This window comes from Mauremys mutica, chromosome 8 (genome assembly GCF_020497125.1).
Source record: "Mauremys mutica isolate MM-2020 ecotype Southern chromosome 8, ASM2049712v1, whole genome shotgun sequence".
Taxonomy (NCBI): domain Eukaryota; kingdom Metazoa; phylum Chordata; order Testudines; family Geoemydidae; genus Mauremys; species Mauremys mutica.
The window spans coordinates 3,177,580-3,204,858 of NC_059079.1; the positions used below are offsets into that span (position 1 = coordinate 3,177,580).

Consider the following 27,279-nt stretch of genomic DNA (forward strand, 5'->3'; position numbering starts at 1 on the left):
AGGGACTGATGACCCATCCCAGCGGGGGATGTTCTCCAGAGACTTGATTTGAACCTGCAGCTTATGCCATCACTGCTACAAGCCTGAACTAAGAACTTTGCCATTACTGGATGTAATTGATTCCATTTAACCAATTCTACCTCTCATCTCTACCTTTTTCCCTTTATGAATAAACCTTTAGATTTTAGATTCTAAAGGATTGGCAACAGTGTGATTTGTGGGTAAGATCTGATGTGTATATTGACCTGGGTCTGGGGCTTGGTCCTTTGGGATTGAGAGAACCTTTTTCTTTTATTGGGGTGTTGGTTTTCATAACCAGTCATCCCCAGGACGAGTGCACTGGTGGTGATACTGGGAGACTGGGGTGTCTAAGGAAATTGCTTATGTGACTTGTGGTTAGCCAGTGGGGTGAAACCAAAGTCCTTTTTGTCTGGCTGGTTTGGTTTGCCTTAGAGGTGGAAAAAACCCCAGCCTAGGGCTGTAACTGCCCTGCTTGAAGCGATTGGTCCTGAATTGCCACTCTCAGTTGGGTCCCGCCAGAACCGCATCATCACATGGGCTCTTCCTGCCTAGCTGGGACCAGCTGTGGGGTTTCTGTAATGCACTGCACGCTCTCTGGGGCAGGGAACGGTCCTCTCTGTGGTGAGGCCCGCGCTGGCTGGCCTCTGCACACTGAAACAAACAAACAACAATTCCTTCTTCTTTGCTGCCCATTAGATAAGTCAGATTGGCCCAGGAATCTGCCAGCCGCTGGGCCTCGGCTGGGCCTGTCCCTGGTGCGGGCAAGGGGCGCGCTGTGGGTTTGACCCGAATCTCCCTCGCGCTCCTCACGAATTTCAATCCACTGACGGCAGCCAGATGCAAAATGCAGACACAGCCCACCCCATTGGGTGGCTGGGACCCTGGCACACGAACCTCCTTTGCCAGCTTCGAGCCTGAGGGCGCCTGGGGAAGAATTTCTGAGCTACCAGCCTGCGTTTCAGGATGACGTCAGGCACCTCTTGCTCCGCAGCAGGCGGACAGAGGCTGGGATGGCGGCACCAGAGCTGCTCAGACATCCTCTTCGTTTTCCATTGGCTGTCCCCTAAGTTCCTCTCAGCTGCCTCTCCCCAGCATCGACCTGCCGCGCCGGGGAGAGGCGCCTCTCCCTGCCGGCCCCAACATCGACCTGCCGCGCCGGGGAGAGGCACCTCTCCCTGCCGGCCCCAACACCGATCTGCCGCGCCGGGGAGAGGCGCCTCTCCCTGCCGGCCCCAACACCGACCTGCCGCGCCGGGGAGAGGCGCCTCTCCCTGCCAGCCCAGCACCGACCTGCCGCGCCGGGGAGAGGCGCCTCTCCCTGCCAGCCCAGCACCGACCTGCCGCGCCGGGGAGAGGCGCCTCTCCCTGCCAGCCCAGCACCGACCTGCCGCGCCGGGGAGAGGCGCCTCTCCCTGCCGGCCCAGCACCGACCGGCCGCGCCGGGGAGAGGCGCCTCTCCCTGCCGGCCCAGCACCGACCTGCCGCGCCGGGGAGAGGCGCCTCTCCCTGCCGGCCCAGCACCGACCTGCCGCGCCGGGGAGAGGCGCCTCTCCCTGCCGGCCCAGCACCGACCTGCCGCGCCGGGGAGAGGCGCCTCTCCCTGCCGGCCCAGCACCGACCTGCCGCGCCGGGGAGAGGCGCCTCTCCCTGCCGGCCCCAACACCGACCTGCCGCGCCGGGGAGAGGCACCTCTCCCTGCCGGCCCAGCACCGACCTGCCGCGCCAGGGAGAGGCACCTCTCCCTGCCGGCCCAGCACCGACCTGGGAGAGGCGCCTCTCCCCTGTCCCGGAACTGCTGCGGCAAGAGAGGGCTGGGGGAGTCCTCTCTCCTCAGCGCAGCCCCGAGGCATCCTGCACTCAAACCCCTAATCCCTGGTCCCACCCCAGAGCCCCCTCCCGCACCCTGCACCCCTCGGCCCCACCCCCACCACACATCACCTCCATGCTGGGGCACAGAACAAGATTCATTCCGCACATGGACGTAGAGAATTAGAGGGAACTCTGGTCCAGGCCCATGTCACCATCAGCCCTGCGGCTGCAGCCGGGACGGACCCGTTCAGCCCTCGCTGGCTCCTCCCCAGACGCAGGCTCTCCAGCCGCTCACTGCCTCCCTGTAGCCATCCCAGAGCACTCCTGGTGTCGCCCCCGCCTGACGCACACTGGAGAGGTTCTGGTCCTTCCTTTTGGCTTGTCTCTGCTCCTGCCCCACCCAGCAGCAGGGCCAGAGCTTCTCTCCAGGGGACTCATTTCTGCAGATCCCCCACACAAGGCGGCTGCAACTTTCTTATCGAGCTCGTCTTTGCCTTCCACCCTTGCTCTCTGGCATGTCTGACCACGACGGACTCATCTGCTGCCCTCTCCCACGTGAGCACCCAGCCAGTGCACCGCGCTGCTGAGCGGCCAGTCTCCGTACCGTTCCCATCTCCCGCCAGAGGAACCACCCGCTTCCCCTCCACTCCCTGCAGCCCCAGGCGCGCTGGCTCAGCCGTGCAGCCCTGCTCCCCACTAGCCCCTCCGCCGTACTGACCAGCAGCTTTCACCAGTGCCGCACTTAGAACCCCCTTGTGAATTCAACCCAGTGGGAACCGGAAAAGCAGATTTATCCAGAACTACCTCAGCCGCTGCCGGCTGGGCCCACCGTCCAGCAACTCCTAGATGCAGGCAGCCCCAGCCCCATCTCTGACGGGCCCCCCGCCCCCCTCCGGTCACCACCCAAAGGCGGCCGATTGCTCCCGCTAACCACCCCCGGCTCGCCGGCTGCCAGAGACCAGACCCGTTTCTACACCCTGCTGCACTTCTAGAACATTCCGGGTCTTTCCTAACAGGCCTCCCCATAGCCTGGGGTCTGGTCGCTTCCATTTTCCCTGGAGAAGCCTGAGATTTCCATTCCCCAGCTGGAGCCGCAGCTCTACGTCTCGGCGCTAGCTGCCTTTCCCATCTCGGCCGGGGCCAGGCCAATCATTTCAGGAGAAAGGGGAGTTCAGCGCAATGGCAGGGGGAGGGGGGATGCTTTCTGGAAATAAAATGGGGATTTGGCAAACCTGACACTTGCCCCTTCCTCTAAAGCAGCTGGAACCAGCACCAGGTGGGGGCAGATCGGCCGCGATACCTGCGCACTCAGCCAGCCCAACTGGGCACAGCCTCTGCCCGGTTGCCATATTCCCTCTGCAGACTCCCCCAGTGTGCAGAGGTGGGATTTGACCACACGGCCTCCTTCCCCTCCACGCACCCTTTCCATGGCTGCTCATCCCGAGCACAGAGCGCACCAGCGAGCGCAGAGTGCGCCAGCGAGCGCAGAGCACAGAGCACGCCAGCAAGCGCAGAGCGCGCCAGCAAGTGCAGAGCACAGAGCGCACCAGCGAACGCAGAGCACGCCAGCGAGCGCCAGCGAGCACAGAGCGCACCAGCGAGCACAGAGCGCGCCAGCGAGCGCAGAGTGCGCCAGCGAGCACAGAGCGCACAGAGCGCGCCAGCGAGTGCAGAGCACAGAGCGCGCCAGCGAGCGCAGAGCGCGCCAGCGAACGCAGAGCGCGCCAGCGAGCGCCAGCGAGCGCAGAGCACACCAGCGAGCACAGAGCACAGAGTGCGCCAGCGAGCGCAGAGCGCACCAGCGAGCACAGAGCGCACCAGCGAGCACAGAGCACAGAGTGCGCCAGCGAGCGCAGAGCGCACCAGCGAGCACAGCTTCGCAATCGCTGGCTCCCCGGCCCAAACAGCCTTATTCCCAGCGTCTCCCCCTCCAGCGCCAGAGCACCTGGGGGAGGGGGGGGACGCTGCAGGTGCGTGTCAATGTGGCATTAGGGGCGCCGCCCGGGTGTGACTCTGCAGGAGCCCTAGTGCGTTCCCAGCTCTGCCACGGGACATTGGGCAAGGCTCCCCCTCTGTCCAGCACCAACTCTCCTCCCCGGGGTGGCGGCAGGCTGCGGGGGTGCTGTGATGAAAGGGGAAAGGCACGGGTGCTCTCGCGCTTCCCCCAGCCAGCCAGGGCCCTCACATTCCCGTCCACCTGAGACAGACCATAGCAATGGCAGGCCCGAGAGGGGAGTGGACACCACTCAGAACAGGCCTGGGACAGGATGGGACTCCCTGCAGAACAGGGCACCCCATGGAACAGGCCCAGGATGGCATAAGGCACCCCACAGAACAGGCCAGGGACACCCCACAGAACAGGTGGGGGATGCCCCATGGAATGAGACTGGGACGGGACGCCATGCAGAACGGAGCACCCCACAGAACAGGAGGGGGACGGGACGCCACGCAGAACGGGGCACCCCACAGAACAGGAGGGGGACGGGACGCCACGCAGAACGGGGCACCCCACGGAACGGGCTGGGGACAGGACGCCACGCAGAACGGGGCACCCCACGGAACAGGCGGGGGACGGGACGCCACGCAGAACGGGGCACCCCACGGAACGGGCGGGGGACGGGACGCCACGCAGAACGGGGCACCCCACGGAACGGGCGGGGGACGGGACGCCACGCAGAACGGGGCACCCCACGGAACGGGCGGGGGACGGGACGCCACGCAGAACGGGCGGGGGACGGGACGCCACGCAGAACGGGGCACCCCACGGAACGGGCAGGGGACGGGACGCCACGCAGAACGGGCGGGGGACGGGACGCCACGCAGAACGGGGCACCCCACGGAACGGGCGGGGGACGGGACGCCACGCAGAACGGGGCACCCCACGGAACGGGCTGGGGACGGGACGCCACGCAGAACGGGGCACCCCACGGAACGGGCGGGGGACGGGACGCCACGCAGAACGGGGCACCCCACGGAACGGGCGGGGGACGGGACGCCACGCAGAACGGGGCACCCCACGGAACGGGCGGGGGACGGGACGCCACGCAGAACGGGGCACCCCACAGAACAGGCAAGGGACACCCCATGGAACGGCCCAGGACAGGGCACCCCATGGAGGGCTGGGCCTGTCCAGGTTTCCTTCTCTCATTCTGTTTATTATGGTGGCACCTACAGCCCCCCCTGCAGCCTGGGGCCCCGCTATGCCGGCCCCGCCCATGCCCCTGCCCGGAAGATCTCACATGGGCACACTGAGGGGAACCAGCACCCAGGGAGGGGCTGGCTTGCCACAGTCACCCAGCCAGGCAGTGACCCAGCTGGCACCCGGCTCCCAGGCTGGCCGGCTGCTGGCCCCCCGTTCACAGTCAGTCCTTCAGGCCGCGGCCGCTTGGCTCCTGGAAACGCGGGACGGATCAGTCCTGAAGCACAGATCCCAGCAGGGAGCGGCCTGGAGTGGGAGGGAACGCACGCAGCGGGCCCCAGCCGCAGTCCAGCCCCTGCCAAGGGAGCAGGATTGGGACCACGCTCCGTCCCTCCAGCTCACGGCTCAGTGCAGCACTCTGCCAGCGCTGGCTGCCGGCCAGCGCACGGGAGGCCAAGCGCAGTGAGAGCGAGGCCACAAATAAGCAACAGAATCTTCGCCTTTAATGACTTATTATTTCTTTCATGCTTTTATTTTTCCATCCCACTCTCCCCGCAGGGCCCCGGGAACAGCTGGGGACAGTCGGATGGCAGTTGTGAAGGCGGCCGTGCCAGGGAAGGCGGGGGAGCCATTGTGCCTGTGAAAGGGGACAGGGAGACGCAGGGGGTGCTGCGTGGGTGTCGGAGGAGGCATCCAAACCACTGCCGGCTGTTTGGGAGGTCAGGCGGGAGGTGCACTGAGCTGCTCCGGGCTCAGCCCTGCCACCCAGGAGAAACCCAGCATGGAGACAGAGAAAAAGCAGGGGGGGAGATGGGGGTTATGAGGATGGACAGACAGCACCCGCTAGCGAGCGTGCAGGCCTGCTGTCTAGCCCCTCCTGCCGCGCACTCCCCAGGGACCCCCCAGCGATCCTGCCCCCCGAGCCCCGTCCATCCAGCTGCTGGGGATTTCCACGGCGTGTCTGTCGTTACCCCCGATTGCCGCTGCAGGAAGAACTGCACATCTGCAAGTGTTGGGGGGGGGGGGGGGCGTCCCTTGTAATTAGTGTTAATTTGGAACAGGGCGCTCCGAGCCACGGGAGAGCTTCAAAGGCGACTGAGGAAGCCTCAAATTCCAACCCCCTAATTAACCAGGGAGCGAGATGAAAGACAAGGCCGAAGCCCAGGCCTGCCAAGCGCACTTCAAACGGGAGGCTCGCTGGCTGGCACAGAGGGTGCCCCCCAGATCTGAGCTGAGGGAGAGCCACCATGCCAGCCCCGGCTGGCCGCTGTCGCCCCAGGGGCAAGGGGGCTGCGCAGGGGGAGGGGAGCATGCAGTGGGGGGAGGGGGCTCTGCCAGCCAGCAAGATAGCAACAATGAGCATGTTAATGAGGAGCGCTATGCAAATTCTCCTTTCCTCCAATTAACAAAAGGAGCACTTGGCTTTCTCATGCAGAGGGCCCCTCTGGTTCCAGCCAGCCCCCCCCCCCGCCCCCCAGCCCTGCAGGGGGAGCAGCCGGGTTCCAATCTCCTCTGAGCCCTGAGGGCTTGGGGTGCCAGAGCCTCCCACTCCCCCCTGTGCCTCAGCGTCCAGACACGGAGGGACCCTGCCCCCCCGGGGAAACCCGTGGGGCTGAGGATCGGGCACAGGAGCCTCGGGGCAGTGCCTGAGCCCGCCCCCCCGACATGCCCCCGCAGAAGCCCGGCTCCCCATGGCGCTGCACTGTAAGCTGGACCTCACCCCGCACCAGGCCTGGACCTGGGTTAAAACCAGGGACCCCTCACATCACTGGCCGAGCACGGCCTGGCCCGGCCCAGCGGGCAGGGGATGGACCCACCGGGACCAACAGGGCTGTGCCAGTTCTGGTGCCAATCGGCCTCCAAACACAGCTCACGGAGGGGCCCCTACTCCCTCCCAGGCAGTCGCACCCAGCGCAGCGGGAGGAGACCCGGAGCCCTCACGGCCACGCACCCCATGGGCAGCTGCTCTGCGTGCGCCGGGCGAGGGCAGAGTGTACCCAGCCGGGGGGCAGGAGCCGACAGGCTGCACACTGGGCTGGTGCCCAGAGCCACATGGGCTGGGGAACGCAGCCAGGAGGAGATGCTTCCCGAGACATTCAAGCTAAGGGGGCCCTGCCCCCCAGGGTGGCACCAGCTCCCCCAGGCAGCTCTTCCCCTGGTTCCCAGCAGCACCGCCTGGCCCGCTGGCCAGGGCAGCGTCTGCACAGCAGCCTCCCCTGCAGCCGACGATCCCCGTAATCACAGCGTCCTCAGCTCAGTGACAGCGCCAGGCACCTCCTCCCACCCAGACAGGCCACCCCACTGAGCGCGCCAGGCCTGGGGAATTATCGCCCCTCTGCCCAGGGCTCGGTCTGGCCCTACCCCCTCCCCATCCCCGAGCAAACTCTCTCTGGGGCATTTCCTCTGTCAGCACAACTCGTAGGCCAGCCATGGCTGGAGGGCCCAGCCGAGCTCGGGGGCCCATTGTGCCAGGGGCTGCACCCCCTCCCCCGAGAGACAGGCCCTGCCCCACCGCAGCCTCCAGTCTCAATGCCATCTTTAGGGGTGTCATAAACAGTTAGTTAAGGGTTAAGGTTTTTTTTCCTACCGGTAAAGGGTTAACAAGCAGCACCTGTGGACACCTGACCAGAGGACCAATGAGGGACAAGATATTTTCAAATCCCTGTGGAGGGAAGTTTTTTTTTCCTGTTCTTTGTTTTTTTTAGAGAGTCTCTCTTGGGAGTTGAGGGAGTCCAGACATCTTAATCAAGCCCTCCCAGGTTTCTGCACTAAATTCTTCTATTCAAGCTAGTGAGTATTAGCAAGGAACTAGTATTCTTATACGTTTATTTCTGTATTTGCAATTCTGTGTTTTGCTATAGAATTTCTTTAATTCTGTACTGTGATTGCTTTTACTGAGAAAGAAAGGAGGGGGGATTCTCTCCAGAGATTGATAAGTTTAGACCCTGTGTATTGTTCCATCTTGGTTACGGAGACAGTGACTTTCTTTTTAGTCTTTAATAAATCTTTTCTGTAAAGGACTTGGTTGATCTTTCCTTGGGTGGATTCTCAGGGAAAGAGAAGGGGGAGGTATCCCTCTGTAGTGGATCCCGGTATCTCTCCTAGGAAAAGGGAGGGGGGAGGAAGCAGGGGGGAATGGTTTATTTCTCCTGGGTGTAAGAACTCCATGGATTTGGGGCTCTTGGGATCCCCAAGGATTTTGGGGAAGGACTGTGTCCCAATACACGTACCTTATTGGGTGGTGGCAGCTTTTACCAGATCTAAACTAGGATTTTAGTTTAGGAAAGTTCATGCAGGTCCCCATATTGGAACCCAACAGCTCCAAGTGGGGGTGAGACCTATGACAAGGGGCACTCTCCTTTGGTTGCTATAGCAACAGCATGGCGCCCACCCACCATCATCCAGGCCTGCTCTGAGCTGGGGTGCACAGTGGTACCCCCGGAAGTGCCCCCTGCGGGGCCTGATGCTGAATGTGCCCAAAGGAGCATCTCCTGCCCCACCTCGCACAGGGGATGGACCCGGCCCCCTGCAGCAGGCCCTGCCCGTCTCTGAAGCAGCACTTAGTGCCCTGCTGGCCGAGGGGTCACCCCCCCTTGGCACGCAGCCCAGCAGTGTGGCCCAGCGGGCGGGTATTTCCTGGGGGCTGGGGCATCACCACAGGGTCCCCCTGCATCTCTCTGTGTTGGGCTCCCAAGTTCCGGGGGACGCATCAGCATGGAGCTGAACGGATGGGTAAGGGGCACCAAGGAGAGGGCTATGGACCACATCCCACCCCTCAGGCCCACTGCTCCATCGCCCCCACCCACCAAGGAGCCAGGGGGCCTCCCCCTTTTCCCTGGGCAGGCTGGGCTGCAACCTGCCCTCCAAGATCTCCCCAGCCCGCACATCCAGGAGGGGCAGGGAGGTCCCCATGGCTGCCGGAGCCCTACACACAGTTCCACTGTCTGCACCTGCCATTCATGGGTTCAGACCCAGGCCGCTGCTGCCTGGGATGGGACGTGAAAGGGGACCCGAGGCCACCCCAGCTTCTGCAGAGCAGCACACCCAGCGCCGCAGCCACTGCAGCAGGAGAGTTTTAGGGCTCCGCTGTTCAGGGCAGGGCGGGGTCACCGCGACCAGCCAGTGCCCCTACACTCAGCCTCCAGGAGCTGAAGTCATACCACAACGCACGGCCCCTCGCTGCCTCCAGCAGAGTGAGCGAGAGGATCCCAGACACTGGCATCCTGCCCACGCTGCTGCCAGCTGCAAAGCCTGGCAGACTCAGCCCCAACCTGCCGCTGAGCCACCCAGGATGCCCTGAGCCGTGCCCCAAAGCTGGGGAGCAGAGCGCGGGCCGTGTGGGCACCCAGCAGCCAGCCAGCCCTACAGGGGGTTCGTGCCCCAGCTGGGAGAGGGCAAGTGGTCGGTTGGAGGGCAGGGCAGGGCAGGGCAGGGCTGGAGCCGGGCAGTGTGGAATTGCATACGGAGTCCAGGTGCACCGCTGCGTACGCCAGCAGGAACACGGCCTAGCCGGATGCAACCAAACCGGGCAGGGAGAGCCGCTCCCGCCAGCAGGGCCTGTCACCACCAATATCCCTCAGCTCCTTGCCCGCCCCTTCGTGCTGCCTGCCCCCCTCCCCGGCACTCAGCCCTACAGCCCAGCAGCACCCCGCCCCGCCGGGCCTGAAGTCACACGCACACACCCCGGCTGGCAGCACCCCCTCTCACCCGCCCTGCAGGAACCAGCCCTGGCGCAGAGCCGGGAGCTCAGCCTGGGGCCCACCGAGCCCTGGGCCTCCCTGCTGAGGCTGCCGCCAAGGGGGCAGCAAGAACCAAGGGCGATGGCGGCTTCTGGGCCTATGGGGAGCCTAGCTGAGCACCCCCAACTCATCACACGAGCCACCCAAGAGCCTTGGCCGGCAGGCAGGGCTGGCAAAGGCTGGACCCCGGCACCTGCCCCTCTCCCCCAGACGCTCCCACTCTAATGGCGGCCACATGAGCGGAGCTCCCAGGGAACCCGCCCACCCATCACAGACCCCCTTTGACCCCAACCGCAACATCAACCCGCCTGGCCAATCCAGGGGCATCGTGAGCTGACGGGCCTGTGAACCCCGGTCTCCCAGCGGGCTGCCCCCCACTGCACCTCCCAGAGGCTCAGAGCACCCAGCAGGGCTTCTATGGCAGGGGCACCCAAACTGCCCCCTAGACAAAAAGCCCCAAATATCGAGACTGTCCCTATAAAATCTGGTCACCCTGCTTAGAAATCAACCCAGGAGTGATGACTGCAATGCCATTCCCAGCCCTGAGCATCTGGAGTGGGGGGACAGAGTGTCAGGACACCTGGGTTCTAGTCCCCGTGCCTCAGTTTCCCCACTGGCAGCAATGGGACTAAAGATCCTGGGGGGGCAGGCTGTGTGCCATCCTGTCTGCAAAGTGCTTTGAGATCCTGGGACAAAGGGCAGAAATCCCAGGGTTGTTCCAGGCACAGACAGGGGGACATGGCTCGCCCAGACGAGAGGCCCCGTGTGAAGCCAGCTCTCTCCTCGCAGCCGGGGGCTGCCAGGCAGACAAAGAAAGCCAGGGCCAGGAACACAGACAGACGGCAGTCTGGGGGAGTCTGGATACTGGGGCTTCCCCAGCCCACAGCATGGAGCTGTCCCGCTGGGCTGGACACCACTATGAAGCGTGGAGGCCAGTCTGGCACCTGGGTGCCTCCAGCTATGGGGCACCCCCACCAATACCACCACCCTACAACCTGCCATAGGCTCAGAGCCCTGATCAGTCCTGCTTGGGCCCCTCCCTACTGCTCAGGCTCCCGGTCACAGGAGATCTTAGCCTGAGCCCATTGCCCTGGTATCTGGGCTCCTGGAATCTCCTCTCCCCTCCCTGTGACGAGCCCTGTGGTAGCAGTTACTGGCACCCACTGATTTCACATCTCCCCCCACGGGGCCAGGGGCGGCTGTAGGATTTCCGCCGCCCCCAAGCAGGGCGGCACGCCGCTGGGGGTGCTCTGTCGGTCGCCGGTCCCGCGGCTTCGGTGGACCTCCCGCAGGCATGCCTGCGGATGCTCCACCGGAGCCGCGGGACCAGCGGCCCCTCCGCAGGCACGTCTGCGGGAGGTCCGCCGGATCCGCCTGCCGCCCTCCCGCGGCGCGGCGCCCCAAGCGCGCGCTTGGCGCGCTGGGGTCAGGAGCCGGCCCTGCACGGGGCCCTCAACCATTAGGGTCAGTCCTGTTCCAACGGGGCGGCCCTGCTTTCGTACCTGCGGGGAGCCGAGTGGCACCAGTATGGGGACATGGCACGGGTACAAAGTGCTGCAGGGCTCATGGGCTGGGACAGCAGGGGGCACCCAAAGCCCGCCATGTAACACACAACGGCATCACACACAGCCCGCCCTCCCCCCAGCATAATACACAACGGCATCATACGAAGGCTGGGCTCTCCAATGTAACACACAACGGCATCACACACAGCCCGCCCTCCCCCCAGCATAATACACAACGGCATCATACGAAGGCTGGGCCCCCCGATGTAACACACAATGGCATCACACACAGCCCGGCCCCCCGCGTAACACACAATGGTGTCACACACAGCCTGCCCTTCCCCTAGCCTAAGTTTCACACAAAGGCCGGGCCCGCCAATGTAACACAAAACAGTGTCACACGCAGCCCAGGCCCCCCACGTAACAACAATGGTGTCACACACAGGCCACCCCTGTGTAACACACAACAGTGTTGCACACAGCCCGGGCCCCCTGTGTAACACACAAAGGCCAGGCCCCCTGACATCACACACAGTCACACAGCATCACGCCAAGTGGCACCGGAGCCGGCTCACCTGCTGCATGATTTAGATAATAATGTGGCATGGAGAGGACACTTATAAAGTTTGCCGATGATACCAAGCTGGGAGGGGCTGCAAGTGCTTTGGAGGACAGGATTAAAATTCAAAATGATCTGGATAAACTGGACAAATGGCCTGAAGTAAATAGGATGAAATTCAAGAAGGACAAATGCAAAGTGCTCCACTGAGGAAGGAGCAATCAGTTGCACACATCCAGAATGGGAACTGCCTGCCTAGAAAGTAGCACTGCGGAAAGGGATCTGGGGGTCATAGTTGACCACAAGCTAAATATGAGTCAATAGTGTAATGCTGTTGCAAAACAAGCAAACATCATTCTGGGATGTATCAGCAGGAGTGTTGTAAGCAAGATACGAGAAGTCATTCTTCCGCTCTACTCTGCACTGATACGGCCTCAGCTGGAGTATTGTGTCCAGTTCTGGGTGCCACGTTTCAGGAAAGATGGGGACTAATTGGAGAAAGGCCAGAGAAGAGCAACAAAAATGATTAAAGGTTGAGAAAACCTGAGCTATGAGGGAAGATCGGAAACACTGGGTTTGTTTAATGTGGAGAAGAGAAGACTGAGAGGGGACACGAGCACAGTTTTCGAGTACATAAAAGCTTGTTACAAGGAGGAGGAAGGTAAATTGTGCTCTGAGGCTACGACAAGAGGCAATGGGCTTAAATCGCAGCCAGGGCGGTTTAGGTTGGACATCAGGAAACACTTCCTAACTGTCAGGGTGGTTAAGCACTGGAATAAATTGCCCAGGGTGGTGGTGGAATCTCCATCATTGGAGATTTGTAAGAGCAGGTTAGACAAGGGACGGTCTAGATCTGGGGTAGTCAACAGGCGGACTATGGACCCAGTCTAGACTGCCAGACGCTTCTGAACAGACCACACAATCTTTATTTACTATCATCATTATTATTGTCATTGCTGTACTATTTTCTCTAGAGTCTGGACCGTGACTGTACCTGGCCCGAGAAACGTGGACCTTGACAATAAATAATTGATTATCGCTGGCCTAGCTAATCCTTAGTCCTGCCATGAGTGCAGGGGATGATCTCTCGAGGTCCCTTCTAGTCCTTCTATTCGATAAGAACCGTGACATCACACTGCGTCACACGTGACATCACGCCTTTCCGCCAGCTGGGGGAGGCTAGCCCCTAGCCCCGCCCCTTCCATGGCCCCCTCCCACGGCCACTGGCCCCTGCCCCAGGCTAGCGCCCCCAGGCCCGGAGCACCGAGAGGGCGGGTGACACGGCCCGAGCTGGGGCCACCACACAGGGGGAGCCACAGAGTGGGAAGTAAAGGGGGGCTCTGGGGGTGGAGCATGGGTGGGGACACATCTGGCACAGCTTCCCCAGCCTAGAATACCTGTCACCCATGTCTGGCGCCTCACACTGACACGCCGTGACATCATCATCCCCCAAGAAAAGGCGGGGGCGGGGAGACACACTGGGCTGGGGCTCCAACAACCGGAGTTCAAATCTGCAATGTTGGGTAAATCCCAGGACGTGGGAGCATGCACACTGTTCCTCAGTTTACCATCCACGCAATGGGGCTAAGAATCCTGCCTTTGTCTGTGTAGCCTGGGGGCTCCTTGCTGGCAGGGGCCGTCTCATTGTGTGTCCGGGCAGCACCTAACACAACAGCGACCTGAGCTCAGCTGGGGCGGGCAGGTGCTACCGTAATACACCTGGTAAGGGCCCCACTCAGAAGTGGCCCTCGTGTGTGCATGCCCCCGGTCTCTGGGGTATTTCCCACACCCATCGGTGCGCAGGAGGCCACGCAGTGCCATGCACGAGGTTTAACAGCCCTGCCGAGTTAAATACGACAATCTCCTCCTGAGTGCACGCAACCCTGCCCCTGCCGGGGCCGATGGCGTGGCACGGCCAACCCCGGGGAGTGCCCAGCGAAACGGGCCGCACTCCTGCAGCCAGGAGCACCCCACGGCAGCGATGGAGCCGCAGCAGCCAAGCGCTGGCCGAACACAAGAAGGGAGGGCGATCCGGGGCTGGGGCAGCCACCGGACTGCACCAGGCCCTTGCTGGCCCACGAGGCTGCTGCTATGAGACGAGCCAGGCTTGACTTAAGGACACGTAAATACGGGTCCTTCGCTGCCTAAGACGTCGCCAGGCTCCCTGCTCCTCTCCTGCCATCCGTCCAGCCCCAGCAGGGGCCAGCCCAGGGCCTACCCAAGCCCAGTTAGTCCACAGGGGCCTTTCCAACAACATGCTCGGCTCAGGCCCCAGAGAGGAGCTGCCCCATTGTGCTCTGCTGGGACCTGGCAGCCCAGCCCTTCCCTGCCCGGGACGGGCCCCGATTCCCTTTGGGGCACAGCTATGAAAGCATGTGCGGGGGGGGACAACGAAAGATCTGGCCTCCCCCCCCAGCGCTCACACACGCACACGCCTGTGCGCTCTGACTCAGCTCGCTAGCCGCGGCCCCGAGGGCTGCAGTGCACGCAGGCCGGGGGCCACCTTCAAAGTGTTGTGGGGCGGATTAGCGGGATTAGGGAGCGGGTGAAAGGAGCCGTGCTGCTCCGGAGGAAGTCGCGCTGAGGGCAGGCTAAAAGAGCCATTTTCACCTGGCCCGCCCGCGGTCGCCAGCTTCGCCTGTCACAACACGGCCGCGGGAGCCCCGCTCTGCTCTGCGGCCCCCGTGCCCGGGGGGGAGGGAATACAGCCAGTAGGGTGCCCAGGGTGGGCACTGGAGGGGTGGGGGGCTTGCAGCCCCCCTCCAGCACCTCCCCCTCAGACAGCCCCAACGGGGAGCCTCTCCGCCCTGCTGGCGGGGGCAGCAGCTGGGGGTCCTCCTGGCAGGCAGAGAAGACCCCGGGCTGGGGGATGAATGCCACGGACTGTGCCCCCCACAGACCCTTCTCTAACAACCCCGGCCCCCCGAAAGCAGGTTCTCCAGCTGCCATTCCAACCAGACAAGGCAAAGGGCCACCAGCTTCCCAAGCCAGCGGAGGAGCCGGGGCCCGGCCCAGCCTGTGCCTCTCGGTGCCAAACAAAGGTCTTTATCGCTAGAAAGCCCACGGGCTGGCTCTGGGGGTGGCGGCGGGGGGAGGGAAAAGGCCTCTCCTGAAGGAGCTCCCAGAGCCGCAGCCGGGGATGAGGGGCCGCGCGACCCCCCAAAATATGGGGGGGGAGAGAGAGTCGGTTGGGAACCATTCACTGCTAAGACTCCTGTCAGCACTGACATAAATTTCCACTGGTGTTGGCATTTAGGCCCTGGCTATTTCCATATGTATAGGGCTGCCTGGACTAATTATGCTAATCATCTCCTCTGTCGGGCGCTGTGAAAAATGGCTGCATTAGGCACTCCACTGCCTGCTAATGTGCCTTAATGCAGGGCTGAAACATACATTCATCCCCCTCTGAATGGGGGAATTTTTCCACTTTGCTGCCTTCATTCAGGCACGAAATGAAGGTTTTGAACTCAGACCACTTTTCCAGGCCCGAGGAGGAAGCAGAGAATAAAACTCTTCTCGGCCTCTCCCCCTGCCCCCTCCCCCCCACCCCAAATCGAAAACACCTAACACTAAAACCAAACACTGCTGTCCACAAAACTCTTGCCAGGTCTTTTAAAAAAAAAAATCAGCAATTTTTCCATCCATCACAAGTGATCAATCGGTCACTCAGGGATGGGAGGGGGCTCTGAGGAAGATACTTCCCCCCACCATTAAAAAAACCAAAGATTTCTGCCCCCACGCAGCTTTGGCAGATTGAGCCCGGCTCCGACTCTGAGCTGGCTTCAGACAAGAAAGCGCCTTTCACAGCCAGCCCCGGCTGCAGGGAGAAGATGCTTCAGAGCAAATGTCAAAGCGGAGGGAGCAAACAAAGTAGATTTTTAAGCTAATGGAGCAGGCCGGGGCAAGGTGAGGATCTTCCGCTCGCTGCCTGAATACAAACCTGGCTCCCTCTTTTGCTGGTGCAGAGAGCGAGGTCTGTCCCCGAGAGCCTGGGCTAGCATACGGGTCGCCCCCTCCCCCCCAAAAAGAGCAGGGGGGGGGAAGGCGGCAGAGTCAGCTGAACAACGACACCGTGACGCAAAGGAACCAGGGCAATGGTCTGGACAGGGGCAGCAGCAAAATGGCAGCCACAAAAAAGTCTGGAGGAAGAATGATCTTGGGGTGCCAGCCAGAGGTGGGCGCACCTGCCAATCCCCTCTCCGTGGGGCAGCACACAGCGGGGGAGGAGACACGCCCAGGCAGCTGAACTGTACCAGACGCAGGCTCCAGTGAGTCTCATGTCCCATCGCCAGCTCTCAATAGCCGTGGGATTTGGGGGGGCACCCAACTTGAGCCATCTCCCCCGGGCTAGAGCTTCACAGGGCAGCGGCTCAGCATTTCCCCACGGAGCGACTCCCGCAGCATCACAGCGCCCCAGGTCGGGCTCCCCACTTCCCTCCGGAAAACGGGGTCTCCCCGATCACTCTGCCGCCCTCCCCCAGAGCTCCTGACTCCTCTGGCCGCAGCCAGGAAGCAGCTACCAGGGGATCCGATGCGACTGCCCAGGCTGGTTGCCTGTGACCTCCACTGCTCACACCATCCAGTGACAGCCCTGATGGACTATATCCCCCCACCCGAAACGCTACTCCCCCTCCCCAGGCTAGTGCGCCGCAGCATCCACAGACACTCCCCTCCCCCCCATGCACATACTGACTCCCGGTGGGCCTGGATTCCAGCAGCCTGGCTGATTCCTCGCAGCGCCTACACCCCTCCTCCCGCAGGCCGGCTCCTCGCTCGGCCGTTAGCACCCCCAGCGCCTCTCTGGAGCCTGCCACTAGCCAGGAGACCACCCAGCACTGCCAGTGCCCACCCCCAGCCTCCGCTCTGCAGACGCCGCCGCTCCCCTCCTGCTGGATTTCCTCGCCCCCGGGCCCAGCTGGGAGCAGCTCCCGGAATGTGCGCAGGCCCCCAGAACGCCTCCCCAGCCCCCCACGCTGCCCCTTTGACAGGTGGCTCCGTCCCCCCCTTGCTTTTCCTCTTTCAAGGGGCCCTGCGTGGAGATGGCAGGTCAGCTCCAGCCCGATCCCCTGGACTAGGGCCCAGTCGCCCAGCTCCCCCACAGTGAGCTGCATGTGCCCAGAGGTCCATCCCCCTCCTGCCAGCCCACTGCGTGCCAGGACAGTGCCAACGCCTTCCCGAGCAGACAGCCCCCGAGCCACACTGGCTCTGTCGGAAACGAAGCCAGGCGGCTACAGAGAGGCCAGCGACGCCTGCCACACCGGGCCGGCCGACAGCCCACCAGTGCCTCCTGGTCCAACCCCAGCCAGGGCCAGGCCTGGCACTCAGGGTCCAACAGCGAGGCACACGGTACCAGTCTTAGGTGCGAGGGGTCCGGCATGCACATGGGCCTCTAGGGGGCGCTGCTGCCCAGGAGCCGCGGGGGGGACCTGCAGGTGGGATCTCGGTGAGGGCCGCTGTCCAGCTTCCCTCCAGCATCTGCTACCCCTCTGCCCTCCCGGGACCTCCTCTTCTCTCCTTCCCTAAGTCCCACCCGCCCTCCCCAGGCTCAGACTCGCCCCTCTCTGCCCCCCCTGGTGCCCCACACCGGAGCTTAGGGGCAGTGAGCCCCTCACTCCCCACAGTTCCTCCGCCGGGGACAGGGAGCGGGGGAGATTCCCGCACGCCAGGTGGCTGGGAAGCTGCTGCACAGGGCACTACCGCAGCCTTCCCCTGACCCAGCTCTCAGCCCCATAAATCATCCCCAGCCCAGCAAACCCGCTCAGACGGCCAGGAACAGCTGCCAGGTGGCCAGAGGTAACTCAACACTCAGCCCGGGGGTTCAAAGCCTCCAAGAAGCTCATCGCTTTAGAGGCACCTAATTGAACATTTCCACAGGCAATCCCAGTTTACGGGCACCGCCGTCTCTTTTCCCATCCCCCACCCCAGTCAATAACCCCTTCTCCAGCACGGGCCTGGCCTGTATGGCCCGGGCCGGTTTCCATCTTTCCACGTGCCACCCCTCCTGCTTCCAGCAGCAGCTGTAACCCTGCCACGTTCCCTCCCTCCGCAATGGCCCCGATCCCGCTGGCCTGGCACAGGAGGCGAACTCTCACGACAGGCTCCACCATGGGAATGGAGCGGGCCCCTCACAGGCCGGCCCGGTGTCGGCCTGGCCCCAGGAGGAAGCGGCTGCAGTGAGAGGAGGCCGCTCGTCCAATCGCGGGCGCCTTTTAAAGTCCGACGGTAGAGAGATACCCAGATAACCCTTGCACGGGACCCGCACCCACTCGCTGCAGAGGAAGGCCAAAAAATCACAACGTCCCTGCCAATCTGACCAGGGGGAAATTTCTTCCTGACCTTACATATGGCATGAACCTGTAGAAGAGAGTGCTCATTGCCACCTTAGAGCCCTGGCCCACCCAGCCCCATGTCCCATCTCCAGCCGGGGACATCTCTGAGGAAGGAGACAAAAAATCCCAGAATGCATTGGGGGAGGGGAAATCCCTTCCTGGCCCCTGCCAGTGGAAGTCTGAAACCCTGAAGCATGAGTGTTGGGAACACAGGCCATGAACTGGAAGTGAGCCCCAGGGCCGCTGAGCCTGGCCCCCGCCATCACAAGCGGTCCTGCCAGAGAGTCGTGCTCATACGTCTCCTGCCCTCTCTGCAAACTCATTACGTTGTTTGCCCCCGACAAGTCCTGTCAGGAGGCTGTTCCAGAACCTGGGCCCTCTAACGGGGAGAAACTTTCTTCTAATTCCCAGCCCCTGGCCAGTTCGTACCCATTTGTTCTGTGCCAGCACCACCCTTCAGGTTAATGAGCTCGTCACCCTCCCTAGGTGGCGTCTACCCCGGGTGTATTGCAGGAGAGCAAAGATCAAGTCCCCCCTCGGCTCCCCCAAGCTCCTCTCAGCAGCCAGGCCCTCAGTTCCCTGATCATCCTCACGGCTCTTCCCTGCTGGGGCAGGCTCCACACAGCAGCAGGGGGTGTGGCAGGGTCTGTGCTGCACGCTGGGGCCTGCCTGCCTGCTCCCTTCCCCCCACGTAACAGCAGAGTCTGACCCACGGGCCCATCCCTGCCATCACCTTCTGGAGAAGCCCGAGGCCACGGCAGCCGGCAACACGTCCTGGGGCGTGGAGCCCTTCCCAGGCTGGGGGCTTGATCAGTGGCTGCTGTCGCCCGTGGCTCTGGGGGCACCCTCCCCCCCCCATAGGCATGCTCTGGGCAATGCTCTTCTGCATGCAGGGCAGCGGGTAGCTAGCTGCATTGTCGGGGAGCCAAGCACTGGTGCAAGGTACCCACCCGACAGGACCCGCCAGCCCTTGGCTTCGCCACAGACCAGTGTAAGCTTCCCATATAGCGCCCCCGGCCCACGGGACACGGCCCTGCCGCGGGGAGAGGGGACTTGAGCCTCCCTGGCCCATTCTGTCCTCCGTCTATCTAACAAAACTGCTCTAGTCTGCTCAGTGCCCGCCGCGCTGGCGGCTGGTTTGGAGAGGGACCCTTGGCACCCCCATGCCCTGGCCGACATCCGATCCCAACCCCTCTGTCACCAGCGACCCGGATCCGCGGGGACCCTGCAGCGCTACTCGTGTGACCCAGCTCCGCCCCCGTCTCGGACCAGGGCTGATCTGCTCTGGCCAGTCCTTTGCAGCTGATGTATCATTTGCCCCCCAGAGACACAAGCAGCAGCTGCCCTGAGCTGCCTCGTACCGGAAAATCAAACCCAGCCCTTCCCGGGACAGAGGGACCCCTCGCTGCCACCCACCACGGCCCCACTCCTCCCAGGTATCCCGAGAGGCAGGACCGGGGCCAAGCTACTGCCACAGGATCCAGCCCCCGTGCCCACTTGAGGAAGGGGTCAGCCCTGGCTCGGCAGGCTGACGGGAATCCCCAGGGCGTGGGAGTCGGGCCGGCTGACGGAAGAGCTAGAGCAAGGGCTGTGCCACTGCCCCGCTGGGAACCAGGAGCGAAAGCCACTGGCACGTGCCACCCCAAGGGAGCGGCAGGCGGCAATGCCCGTGGGCAGAGTAAGCTGCCTGGGCACTGGCCAGCGCACAGAGCTTGGCTGCTTGGAGGTGTGATGGCAAAGGGATCCCGGGGGCAGCTGTTAAGCACAGACATAGCCACACCATTTACGTCCTGAGCCCAGCCACCCCTTCTCTGCAACAGCTCCTGACCTGGGCACAGCATCTCGCCCTGGCCTCCTCCTTGGGGGGCCCACCCACAACCCCTAGAGAAGGACAGCAGCAGAGCCTCTCCTGGAACACCCTGTCTCCTGGGTCTCTGTCCCGCATGCCCCTGCCTGGCTCCCGGGCAGCAGGAAGGGAGCCGAAGCCAGGAAACCCTGCAGAGCAGATTTCCCTGCACCAAGGGGCTTTCGGTAGGATGTGAATTCCAGACTCCCAAACCCGCTAGCCAAGGGCCCAATCCTCTAGCCACCGCCACAGGCGAGCCAGGCACGGACGGCCAAGGGGCTGCTGTACAGGGCAAGAGGCAGAGAGGAGCAGCTCTCTCAAGAGCAGGGCAGGCTACGTGCAGGCCAGGGGGGCTAGCAAGAGTCTGACCCACACCCCACGTTAGCACTGGAAAAGCTACTGCGGCCTTCGTCCGCACCCAGAGCCCAATCCCAGCCCCGGTGAAGTCGGTGGGGTGGCGGGGAGGTTCTGATGGACGACGTCGCTGGGTGGGCCACTTTGATCCTGCCGAACCGCAACAGAGCCGGATCGATGCCCAAGCGCCTGCGGTGCCCATGCAAACACCGCAACCAGCAACGCCAAGGGGCCTGCCAGGACCTCGGCCACCAGAACCTTCCCTCGGGTCCCGCCACGCGGCCCAGCACTGTGCCAGGGGACACGGCAGCCGCTCGGCCTGCTCCGGATTCTCCAACAGCACTTACACCCTGCACAGCCCATGGGCAGGGCACTACACTGGGCCCCTCTTTGCATGGAGGCCCCCCCATCTACCCATCGCTGAGCACCAGCATGCTCAGCACTGCCCAGAATGTCACGCCAAGCCACTGCTCAGAGGAGTTCAGTCTCGGAAGCACAGATCTGACCGCACAAGCTAGCCTCAGCCGGGTGATCATCTCACAGCCAGAAGGTTCACATGGCGTCGGCAGATATCTCTGTTATCGGCAGCGCTTGGCACTACCCTCTGCCCATTCAAAGCACTGGGCAGATGTCACCAGCCGCCACCTTGCAGCGCGCTACCAAGCAGGTAAAGGTTATCATCTGCATTTCACAGGTGAGGAAACTGAGGCACAGAGCGGCCACTGGAAGTGCCCAAAGCCCAGTGTGAGAGTCAGAATTGGACTTGCCTCCTGAACCCACGACCGTTCCTCTAACCCACACGGCCCATCGCATGCCCAAAGCACTCGCAAAGCCACCGGCATGGCTCAGAGCGCCAAACAACATCCGGGCAGCACAAAGCGGCCCCTTGGGTGAACACGAGCCAGCACAGAGCAGCCCTGAGCCAGACTGCATGGCACCCAGGCCAGCCCTGGCACATCCTATGGCATACAGAGAATCTCAGAACAACCACAGTCCTGGGCTTCTGTGTCACCTGAAACTCCTCCTGCGCTTTGAGCTCTCACACGGAGCAGCATGAGCTTCCAGCAGGATAGCTAGCTGTGTCAGCACACCTTGATTCAAAGCACCTCTCCCCACACATCTCTGCCCCCCCCATGCTGCACTGCTCCTATCCCCCGCTTTGAGACTCAGAGCCCAGCTCTCATCTCCCCCAGGAGCACACCGGAGATCCTGGTTCCTTGCCCCGTTCAACAGACACCAGCCTGGAAAGCTACCGAACCCAAGCGACCGAAATCCCACAGGGTACAGCCTCGCTTTGCATGCAAGCCGGTGTGTGTGGGATGTGTGTGTGTGTGTGTGGGGTGTATTTCCCGTCTTCAAATGCTGAACAGCTGCAGTTGGGGATGGATCTTTTTTTTTTTTTTGTGCCACAAATCTGTGTAATGCAGAGGAAGGCGGGGGGGGGGAGATAAGACCTCGCCTCCTTTTCTTAACAGCCGCTCGGTCACCCCTCTTCTCTGTGTGAAACAGGTGTGCAAACGTTACTGGCATCATTCACGGTGGGGAGGGAGGGGGGCTCTTTTAAAGGGCTGGGCCAGTAAAGTTGCTTCTATTGTTGAACAAAATCCAAGCGTAGCTGAGGACCACACATGGAGCTGGGGGGCGGGGCGGGCGGAGCACTGTAGCTCAAAGATGGCTGACCCAGCCGGAGGGTGTGAAAGTCCAACCTGATGTGGCCCCGGAGAAGGGCTGCGAGAAGAGGCTACACGGGTGTCCCCGGGGCAGAGAGGCACCCGGAACGCCCGGAGCCGCGGGGAGAGCGCAGAATTCCAGGCTGAACTTATTAATAACAAAGGAATCATTTTTATCAAATGTTTCCACTAGGAAATGAGGCTTTGCTCTCGTCTGCCCCTTGCTTTTGGCTGTTTGTGTTCTCACTTGCTTCCCGTCTCCCTCTCCCCCCGGGGGGCAGGCGCACGTGCCCCGAGCCCGCCCGGAACCGACAGCGCTGTCAGAGGTTTCATTATCTCCTCCGGCAGCACCTTCTGGATTTTCCGATCAATAATGCAATATCGGAGCAGGGGCCTGGTGGCGTCTCATTCACGGAGGGAGAATTTAATTACACGCGCCTCCGTGGAGACACGGACGTGCACTGACAGCGATCCAGCTCCCACACAGAACCCCGCGCACCCGCCGTGGCGTACACGCCCCCCGTCCCGGGAAAGCACTCCCACGGGTGGCCCAGAGCTACCGAAATCTTGGGGAATGCACTACTTCATCGGTCTCCACTCCCACCGGCTCAACTGTCATCCGAGCGCCAGGGGCTGCTCTGGGAGTGCCAGAGGATTCAAGGCAGCAAACACTTCCATAAGGGGCCGCGCATTGCTCTACGAATGTTTACACTGCGGGACGTGTGTACGATCATGTCCGGACATATATGTTTGCACGGGTTCACATATTCATGCATGTGCAGCGTGGGGCTCTCCCTTTCTGCATTTCTCGTATGGCACAGCCGAAGCGGAGCAGAGCGTGGATCACATGCACGTTCACATACGTGTTTGTATGTGCCAGGTGCCCACCCACACCTTGGGAGGGTGCATGTAGGATCCCTTCAGTAACGCTCCCAGAGCGGCTCAGAGCCGAACCCAGCTGGATTCTGGTTCAGCAGCCCAGGCTCATTCATTTCCTGCCTACAACAGCCACCATTTCCTCCTTCTCCCAGAGGGGCATGGAGATCCCCCCCACAGCACCCAGACAGCCCTGCCCCCACAGCGCCCTCCTGCCCCACAGTGCCCAGACAGCCCAGCCCCCACAGCGCCCTCCTGCCCCACAGTGCCCAGACAGCCCTGCCCCCACAGCGCCCTCCCACCCTCCTGCGCCCTCCTGCCCCACTGCGCCCAGACAGCCCTGCCCCCACAGTGCCCTCCTGCCCCACTGTGCCCAGACAGCCCTGCCCCCATAGCGCCCTCCTGCCCCACTGTGCCCAGACAGCCCAGCCCCCATAGCGCCCTTCTGCCCCACTGCGCCCAGACAGCCCAGCCCCCACAGTGCCCTCCTGCCCCACAGTGCCCAGACAGCCCTGCCCCCACAGCGCCCTCCCACCCTCCTGTGCCCTCCTGCCCCACTGCGCCCAGACAGCCCTGCCCCCACAGTGCCCTCCTGCCCCACTGTGCCCAGACAGCCCAGCCCCCATAGCGCCCTCCTGCCCCACTGCGCCCAGACAGCCCAGCCCCCATAGCGCCCTCCTGCCCCACTGCGCCCAGACAGCCCAGCCCCCACAGCGCCCTCCTGCCCCACAGTGCCCAGACAGCCCTGCCCCCACAGCGCCCTCCCACCCTCCTGTGCCCTCCTGCCCCACTGTGCCCAGACAGCCCAGCCCCCATAGCGCCCTCCTGCCCCACTGCGCCCAGACAGCCCAGCCCCCATAGCGCCCTCCCGCCCCACTGTGCCCAGACAGCCCTGCCCCCACAGCTCCCTCCCACCCTACTGCACCCTCCTGCCCCACAGCGCCCAGACAGCGCTGCCCCCGGCGCCCCCCCGCGCCCCCCGCCCGGCGCTCACCTTCCACCCACAGCTGCTCCAGGTCGGTCTCGATGGCGGCGGCCCGGAGCCCCAGGGCCAGCGCGCCGAAGAGCAGCAGCCCGGCGAGCAGCACCTTCCCGCAGTGCCGCTGGATGCGGCAGCCCAGCGCGAAGAGCAGCGCCTGGAACCGGGCCCGCAGCCACAGCGGGGCCTTGGGGCCCCCGGCCTCGCCCTGCGGGGAGAGGGGCAGCGTTACCCGGCGCGCCCGGCAGGGCCCCGCCCCGTGGGGCAGGCTGCGGGGGGGTGTGTGACAGGTGCTCGTATCACCCCCCCCCCGGGCCAAGGGGCAGCGCAGGGACCCCGGGGATCCCCCTTCCTCGCAGCCCCAGGGGCTGTCTCCCCCCGGGGCTGTCCTGGGGGGCAGGGCGCCCCCTGCGCGCAGCATCCGCCACCGCTGCCTCTGCCCTGCGAGACAAGCTGCCTCCAGCCTCGGAGACCCCCGCCGGCACCCTACGCCCCCCCCACTGCCCCCGAATGTCCCCGAGTCCCCCACCCCGACCGGCCGGCTCCCTGCGCCCCCCTGTACTCCCCAGGGTCCCCGCATCCCCCCCTGCCCGGCCGGCTCCCTGCGCCCCCCCTATACTCCCCAGGGTCCCCGCGTCCCCCCCCCCCCCGACCGGCCGGCTCCCTGCGCCCCCCCTGTACTCCCCAGGGTCCCCGCATCCCCCCCTGCCCGGCCGGCTCCCTGCGCCCCCCAGGGTCCCCGCATCCCCCCCTGCCCGGCCGGCTCCCTGCGCCCCCCCTATACTCCCCAGGGTCCCCGCGGACCCCCCCCCGACCGGCCGGCTCCCTGCGCCCCCCCTCTACTCCCCAGGGTCCCCGCATCCCCCCCTGCCCGGCCGGCTCCCAGCGCCCCCCCTGTACTCCCCAGGGTCCCCGCATCCCCCCCTGCCCGGCCGGCTCCCTGGGCCCCCCCTTTTCTCCCCAGGGTCCCCGCGTCCTCCCCCCGACCGGCCGGCTCCCTGCGCCCCCCAGGGTCCCCGCGTCCCCCCCCGTCCGGCCGGCTCCCTGCGCCCCCCAAGGTCCCCGCGTCCCCCCCGTCCGGCTCCCTGCGCCCCCCAGGGTCCCCGCGTCCCCCCCCGTCCGGCCGGCTCCCTGCGCCCCCCTTCTGCAGCCCCCAGGGTCCCCACGCATTTGCTGGGTTGTCTCCCCTTCCTTCTCTCTGCCCCCGTCAGTTCCATCCAGCCTGAGCCTTCCTCCCCCGGCCACTGGCTCGGGTCAGTGATGGGGGTGCAAGGTCCCCCCCTGGCTCCCCCCCCCCCGGCTCCGCGCAGCAAGGGCTGGGCTGGGCTGGGCAGGGACCTACTGGCCGCAGCGTGTCACACGTTCCGGGGGGGGGGGGCGCCGGGCGGCCCCAGGGGGATGCGATCGAGGGGCGAACTTCCCCGGCCCCCCTCCAGCAAACCCGGACCCGGGGGCACCGGCCGCGCTCCGCGCCAACCCGGCAAGGAAAGGGGGGGCCGCACCCCTGTGTCCCCCCAAACGGCCGGGAACCCGAGCTCCCGGAACCGGCCCCCGGCCGGGGCACCGCCGGGGCGCGCGCACCTCCCCGAGCTGCCCCGGACCGGGGCGGGGGAGATGTTAGGTGCCCCCCGACCCCGCTTGGCCGCGGCCGCCCCGCTGTCTGTCCCCGGGGGCGCCGTGGGACGGGCTCCGCCGCCCCCTCACCTTGGAGATCCGCTTCAGCGCCGAGGCGGCGAGGGCGCAGCCGGCTCCCCGGCCGGGCGGAGCGGAGCTCGGGGCGCGCTCTCCCACGCGGGGCTCCGAGGCCATGGTCCGGCTCCAGCGGGGGTCGAGCGAGGACGGGCGGGGACGGCGGAGCGGCGAGGGCGGTAATCCAAGGGGCGGCGGGCAGCACCCGAGGGCTCCGCTCTGCTCCCGGGGGCCCCTTCCAACATTATGTGGCCAGCCCCGGGGCCATGCGAGCGGGCCCCGTGCGCCCTCCGGCTGGGCTGTGCGCTACCGCCGCGTCTCCAAGAGCGCCGGGCTGCGGGGGAGGGGGGGACACCCACAGTGGAGCCACACGCAGCCCCCCACACGCGCGGGGAAAACCCCCTCCGAGCCGGCGGCAGCAGCCGATCGTCACCTCTCCCCCGTGCGCCTCGGATCCTGTCCCACCAACATTTGGAGCGAGCCGCAGCCTCCCTTCCAGATCATGAAGGGCGGGCGGGGGGGGGTGATGGGAAAGCGCTCCGGTTCCCATTGGCTAAGGAAGAGGCAAATTACTTTGCAAACATCTCCTATTATTAGCTGCTAAGCAACAGCTCACCAAAGTGGAGACAGGGGAGACCACCCAAGCAGCCCCCTCGCTCCCTCCCTCCCGCAAATCAATGAGGGCAGAGCCTGGAGGGAGCGGAGAAGAAAAAACTTCACTAAACACAGGAATTCTGCTCCAGAGCCTTTCAAATGCTGCAGCTTCCCCAGCTCCTGGCCTGCCGCTTTTATTTATTATTGCGAGCGGACATGGCCCCATCGAGCCAGCTGCAAACTGTCCCTCGCAAGGAGGGGAAGGGGGAAACCAGACCCCCGCCCTTAAACTGGAACAGGGAGAATTTCAGGGGGGTGGGGAGCCCCTGGGCTTGGCATTGGAGTAGAATTGATTTTAAAAAGAAACACTATAAAAGTTGCAGCAAAGCAGGGCCAACAGAAACCCAAGCAACTCCCCCCCTCCCAGCAGCCTGGGCGAGGGGGTGGCCCAGGCCCCGCCGGAAACTGGCTGCTTCTTTTGGGAGTTTGCAGGCAATGGAGGGGCACCGACCCCCCGGCTCAAGGAAACTCAGCACCCCACTTGCAAGTGGTTCTGGTGGGAAAATGGACGGTAGGATTCCCGTCTCCCCCTCCCCCTCACTCCCCACCCAGGGAAAGTGGGGGGCTGCACCTTCTACGGACGGACCCTTTGCAAAACGCAGCTGGAGCCTCCTGCACCCACTAGGAGAGTGAGTCCTTGTCCTCAGCCCACTGGAGCAACAGCAGCCCCTGCGCCCGGCCATTAGGGTGTGAAAGCCAGAGGGCTACACCATGCAAAGCAGAGCCCCCCACCCACCCCCCCCCCGATGTTGTGGTCAGCGCCCTCCACAAGGCTTGAGGCAGGAGACAGAAAGGAAGGAAGAAATGGATGTGGGGGGGGGGGAACCCCAAAGGGGCTTAATTACTGCGAACAAATGAACCCTCCCCGCCCAGCTGCCGGCTGCGTAACAAGAGGCACCGTGGTGGGAGCAGCGTCGGGCTAAGGGCCTGCCCGCTGAGGATGGGTGAAGCACTGGACCCCCCTTGGAAATGCCCCTTTCCCCCTCGCTGACGGGGAGGCCGACCCGAAGTGCAGGGCCCTGCCTGCCCCCCAGGAAGGAGCAGTTGTGAGGCCAACCTGCCATCTACTGCTAGATCAATTGGTTGCACTTCTTAAAGCAGCGCACAGAG

At 63.9% G+C, this 27,279-nt stretch overlaps 1 protein-coding gene across 1 annotated transcript in view; it reads right to left on the bottom strand.

Annotated features, from left to right (window-relative positions):
- PTCH2 (patched 2) overlaps positions 1–25,968 on the bottom strand; it is a 53,298-nt gene extending 27,330 nt beyond the window's left edge. The window contains exons 1-2 of the mRNA XM_045028950.1: positions 25,531–25,968; positions 23,842–24,034 (exon numbers count right to left, since the gene is read on the bottom strand). Of these exons, the coding sequence (XP_044884885.1) occupies positions 23,842–24,034; positions 25,531–25,635 (298 nt within the window). The 5' untranslated portion in view covers positions 25,636–25,968. The remainder of the gene's footprint in view (positions 1–23,841; positions 24,035–25,530) is intronic.
- Between the last annotated feature and the right edge of the window lie 1,311 nt (positions 25,969–27,279).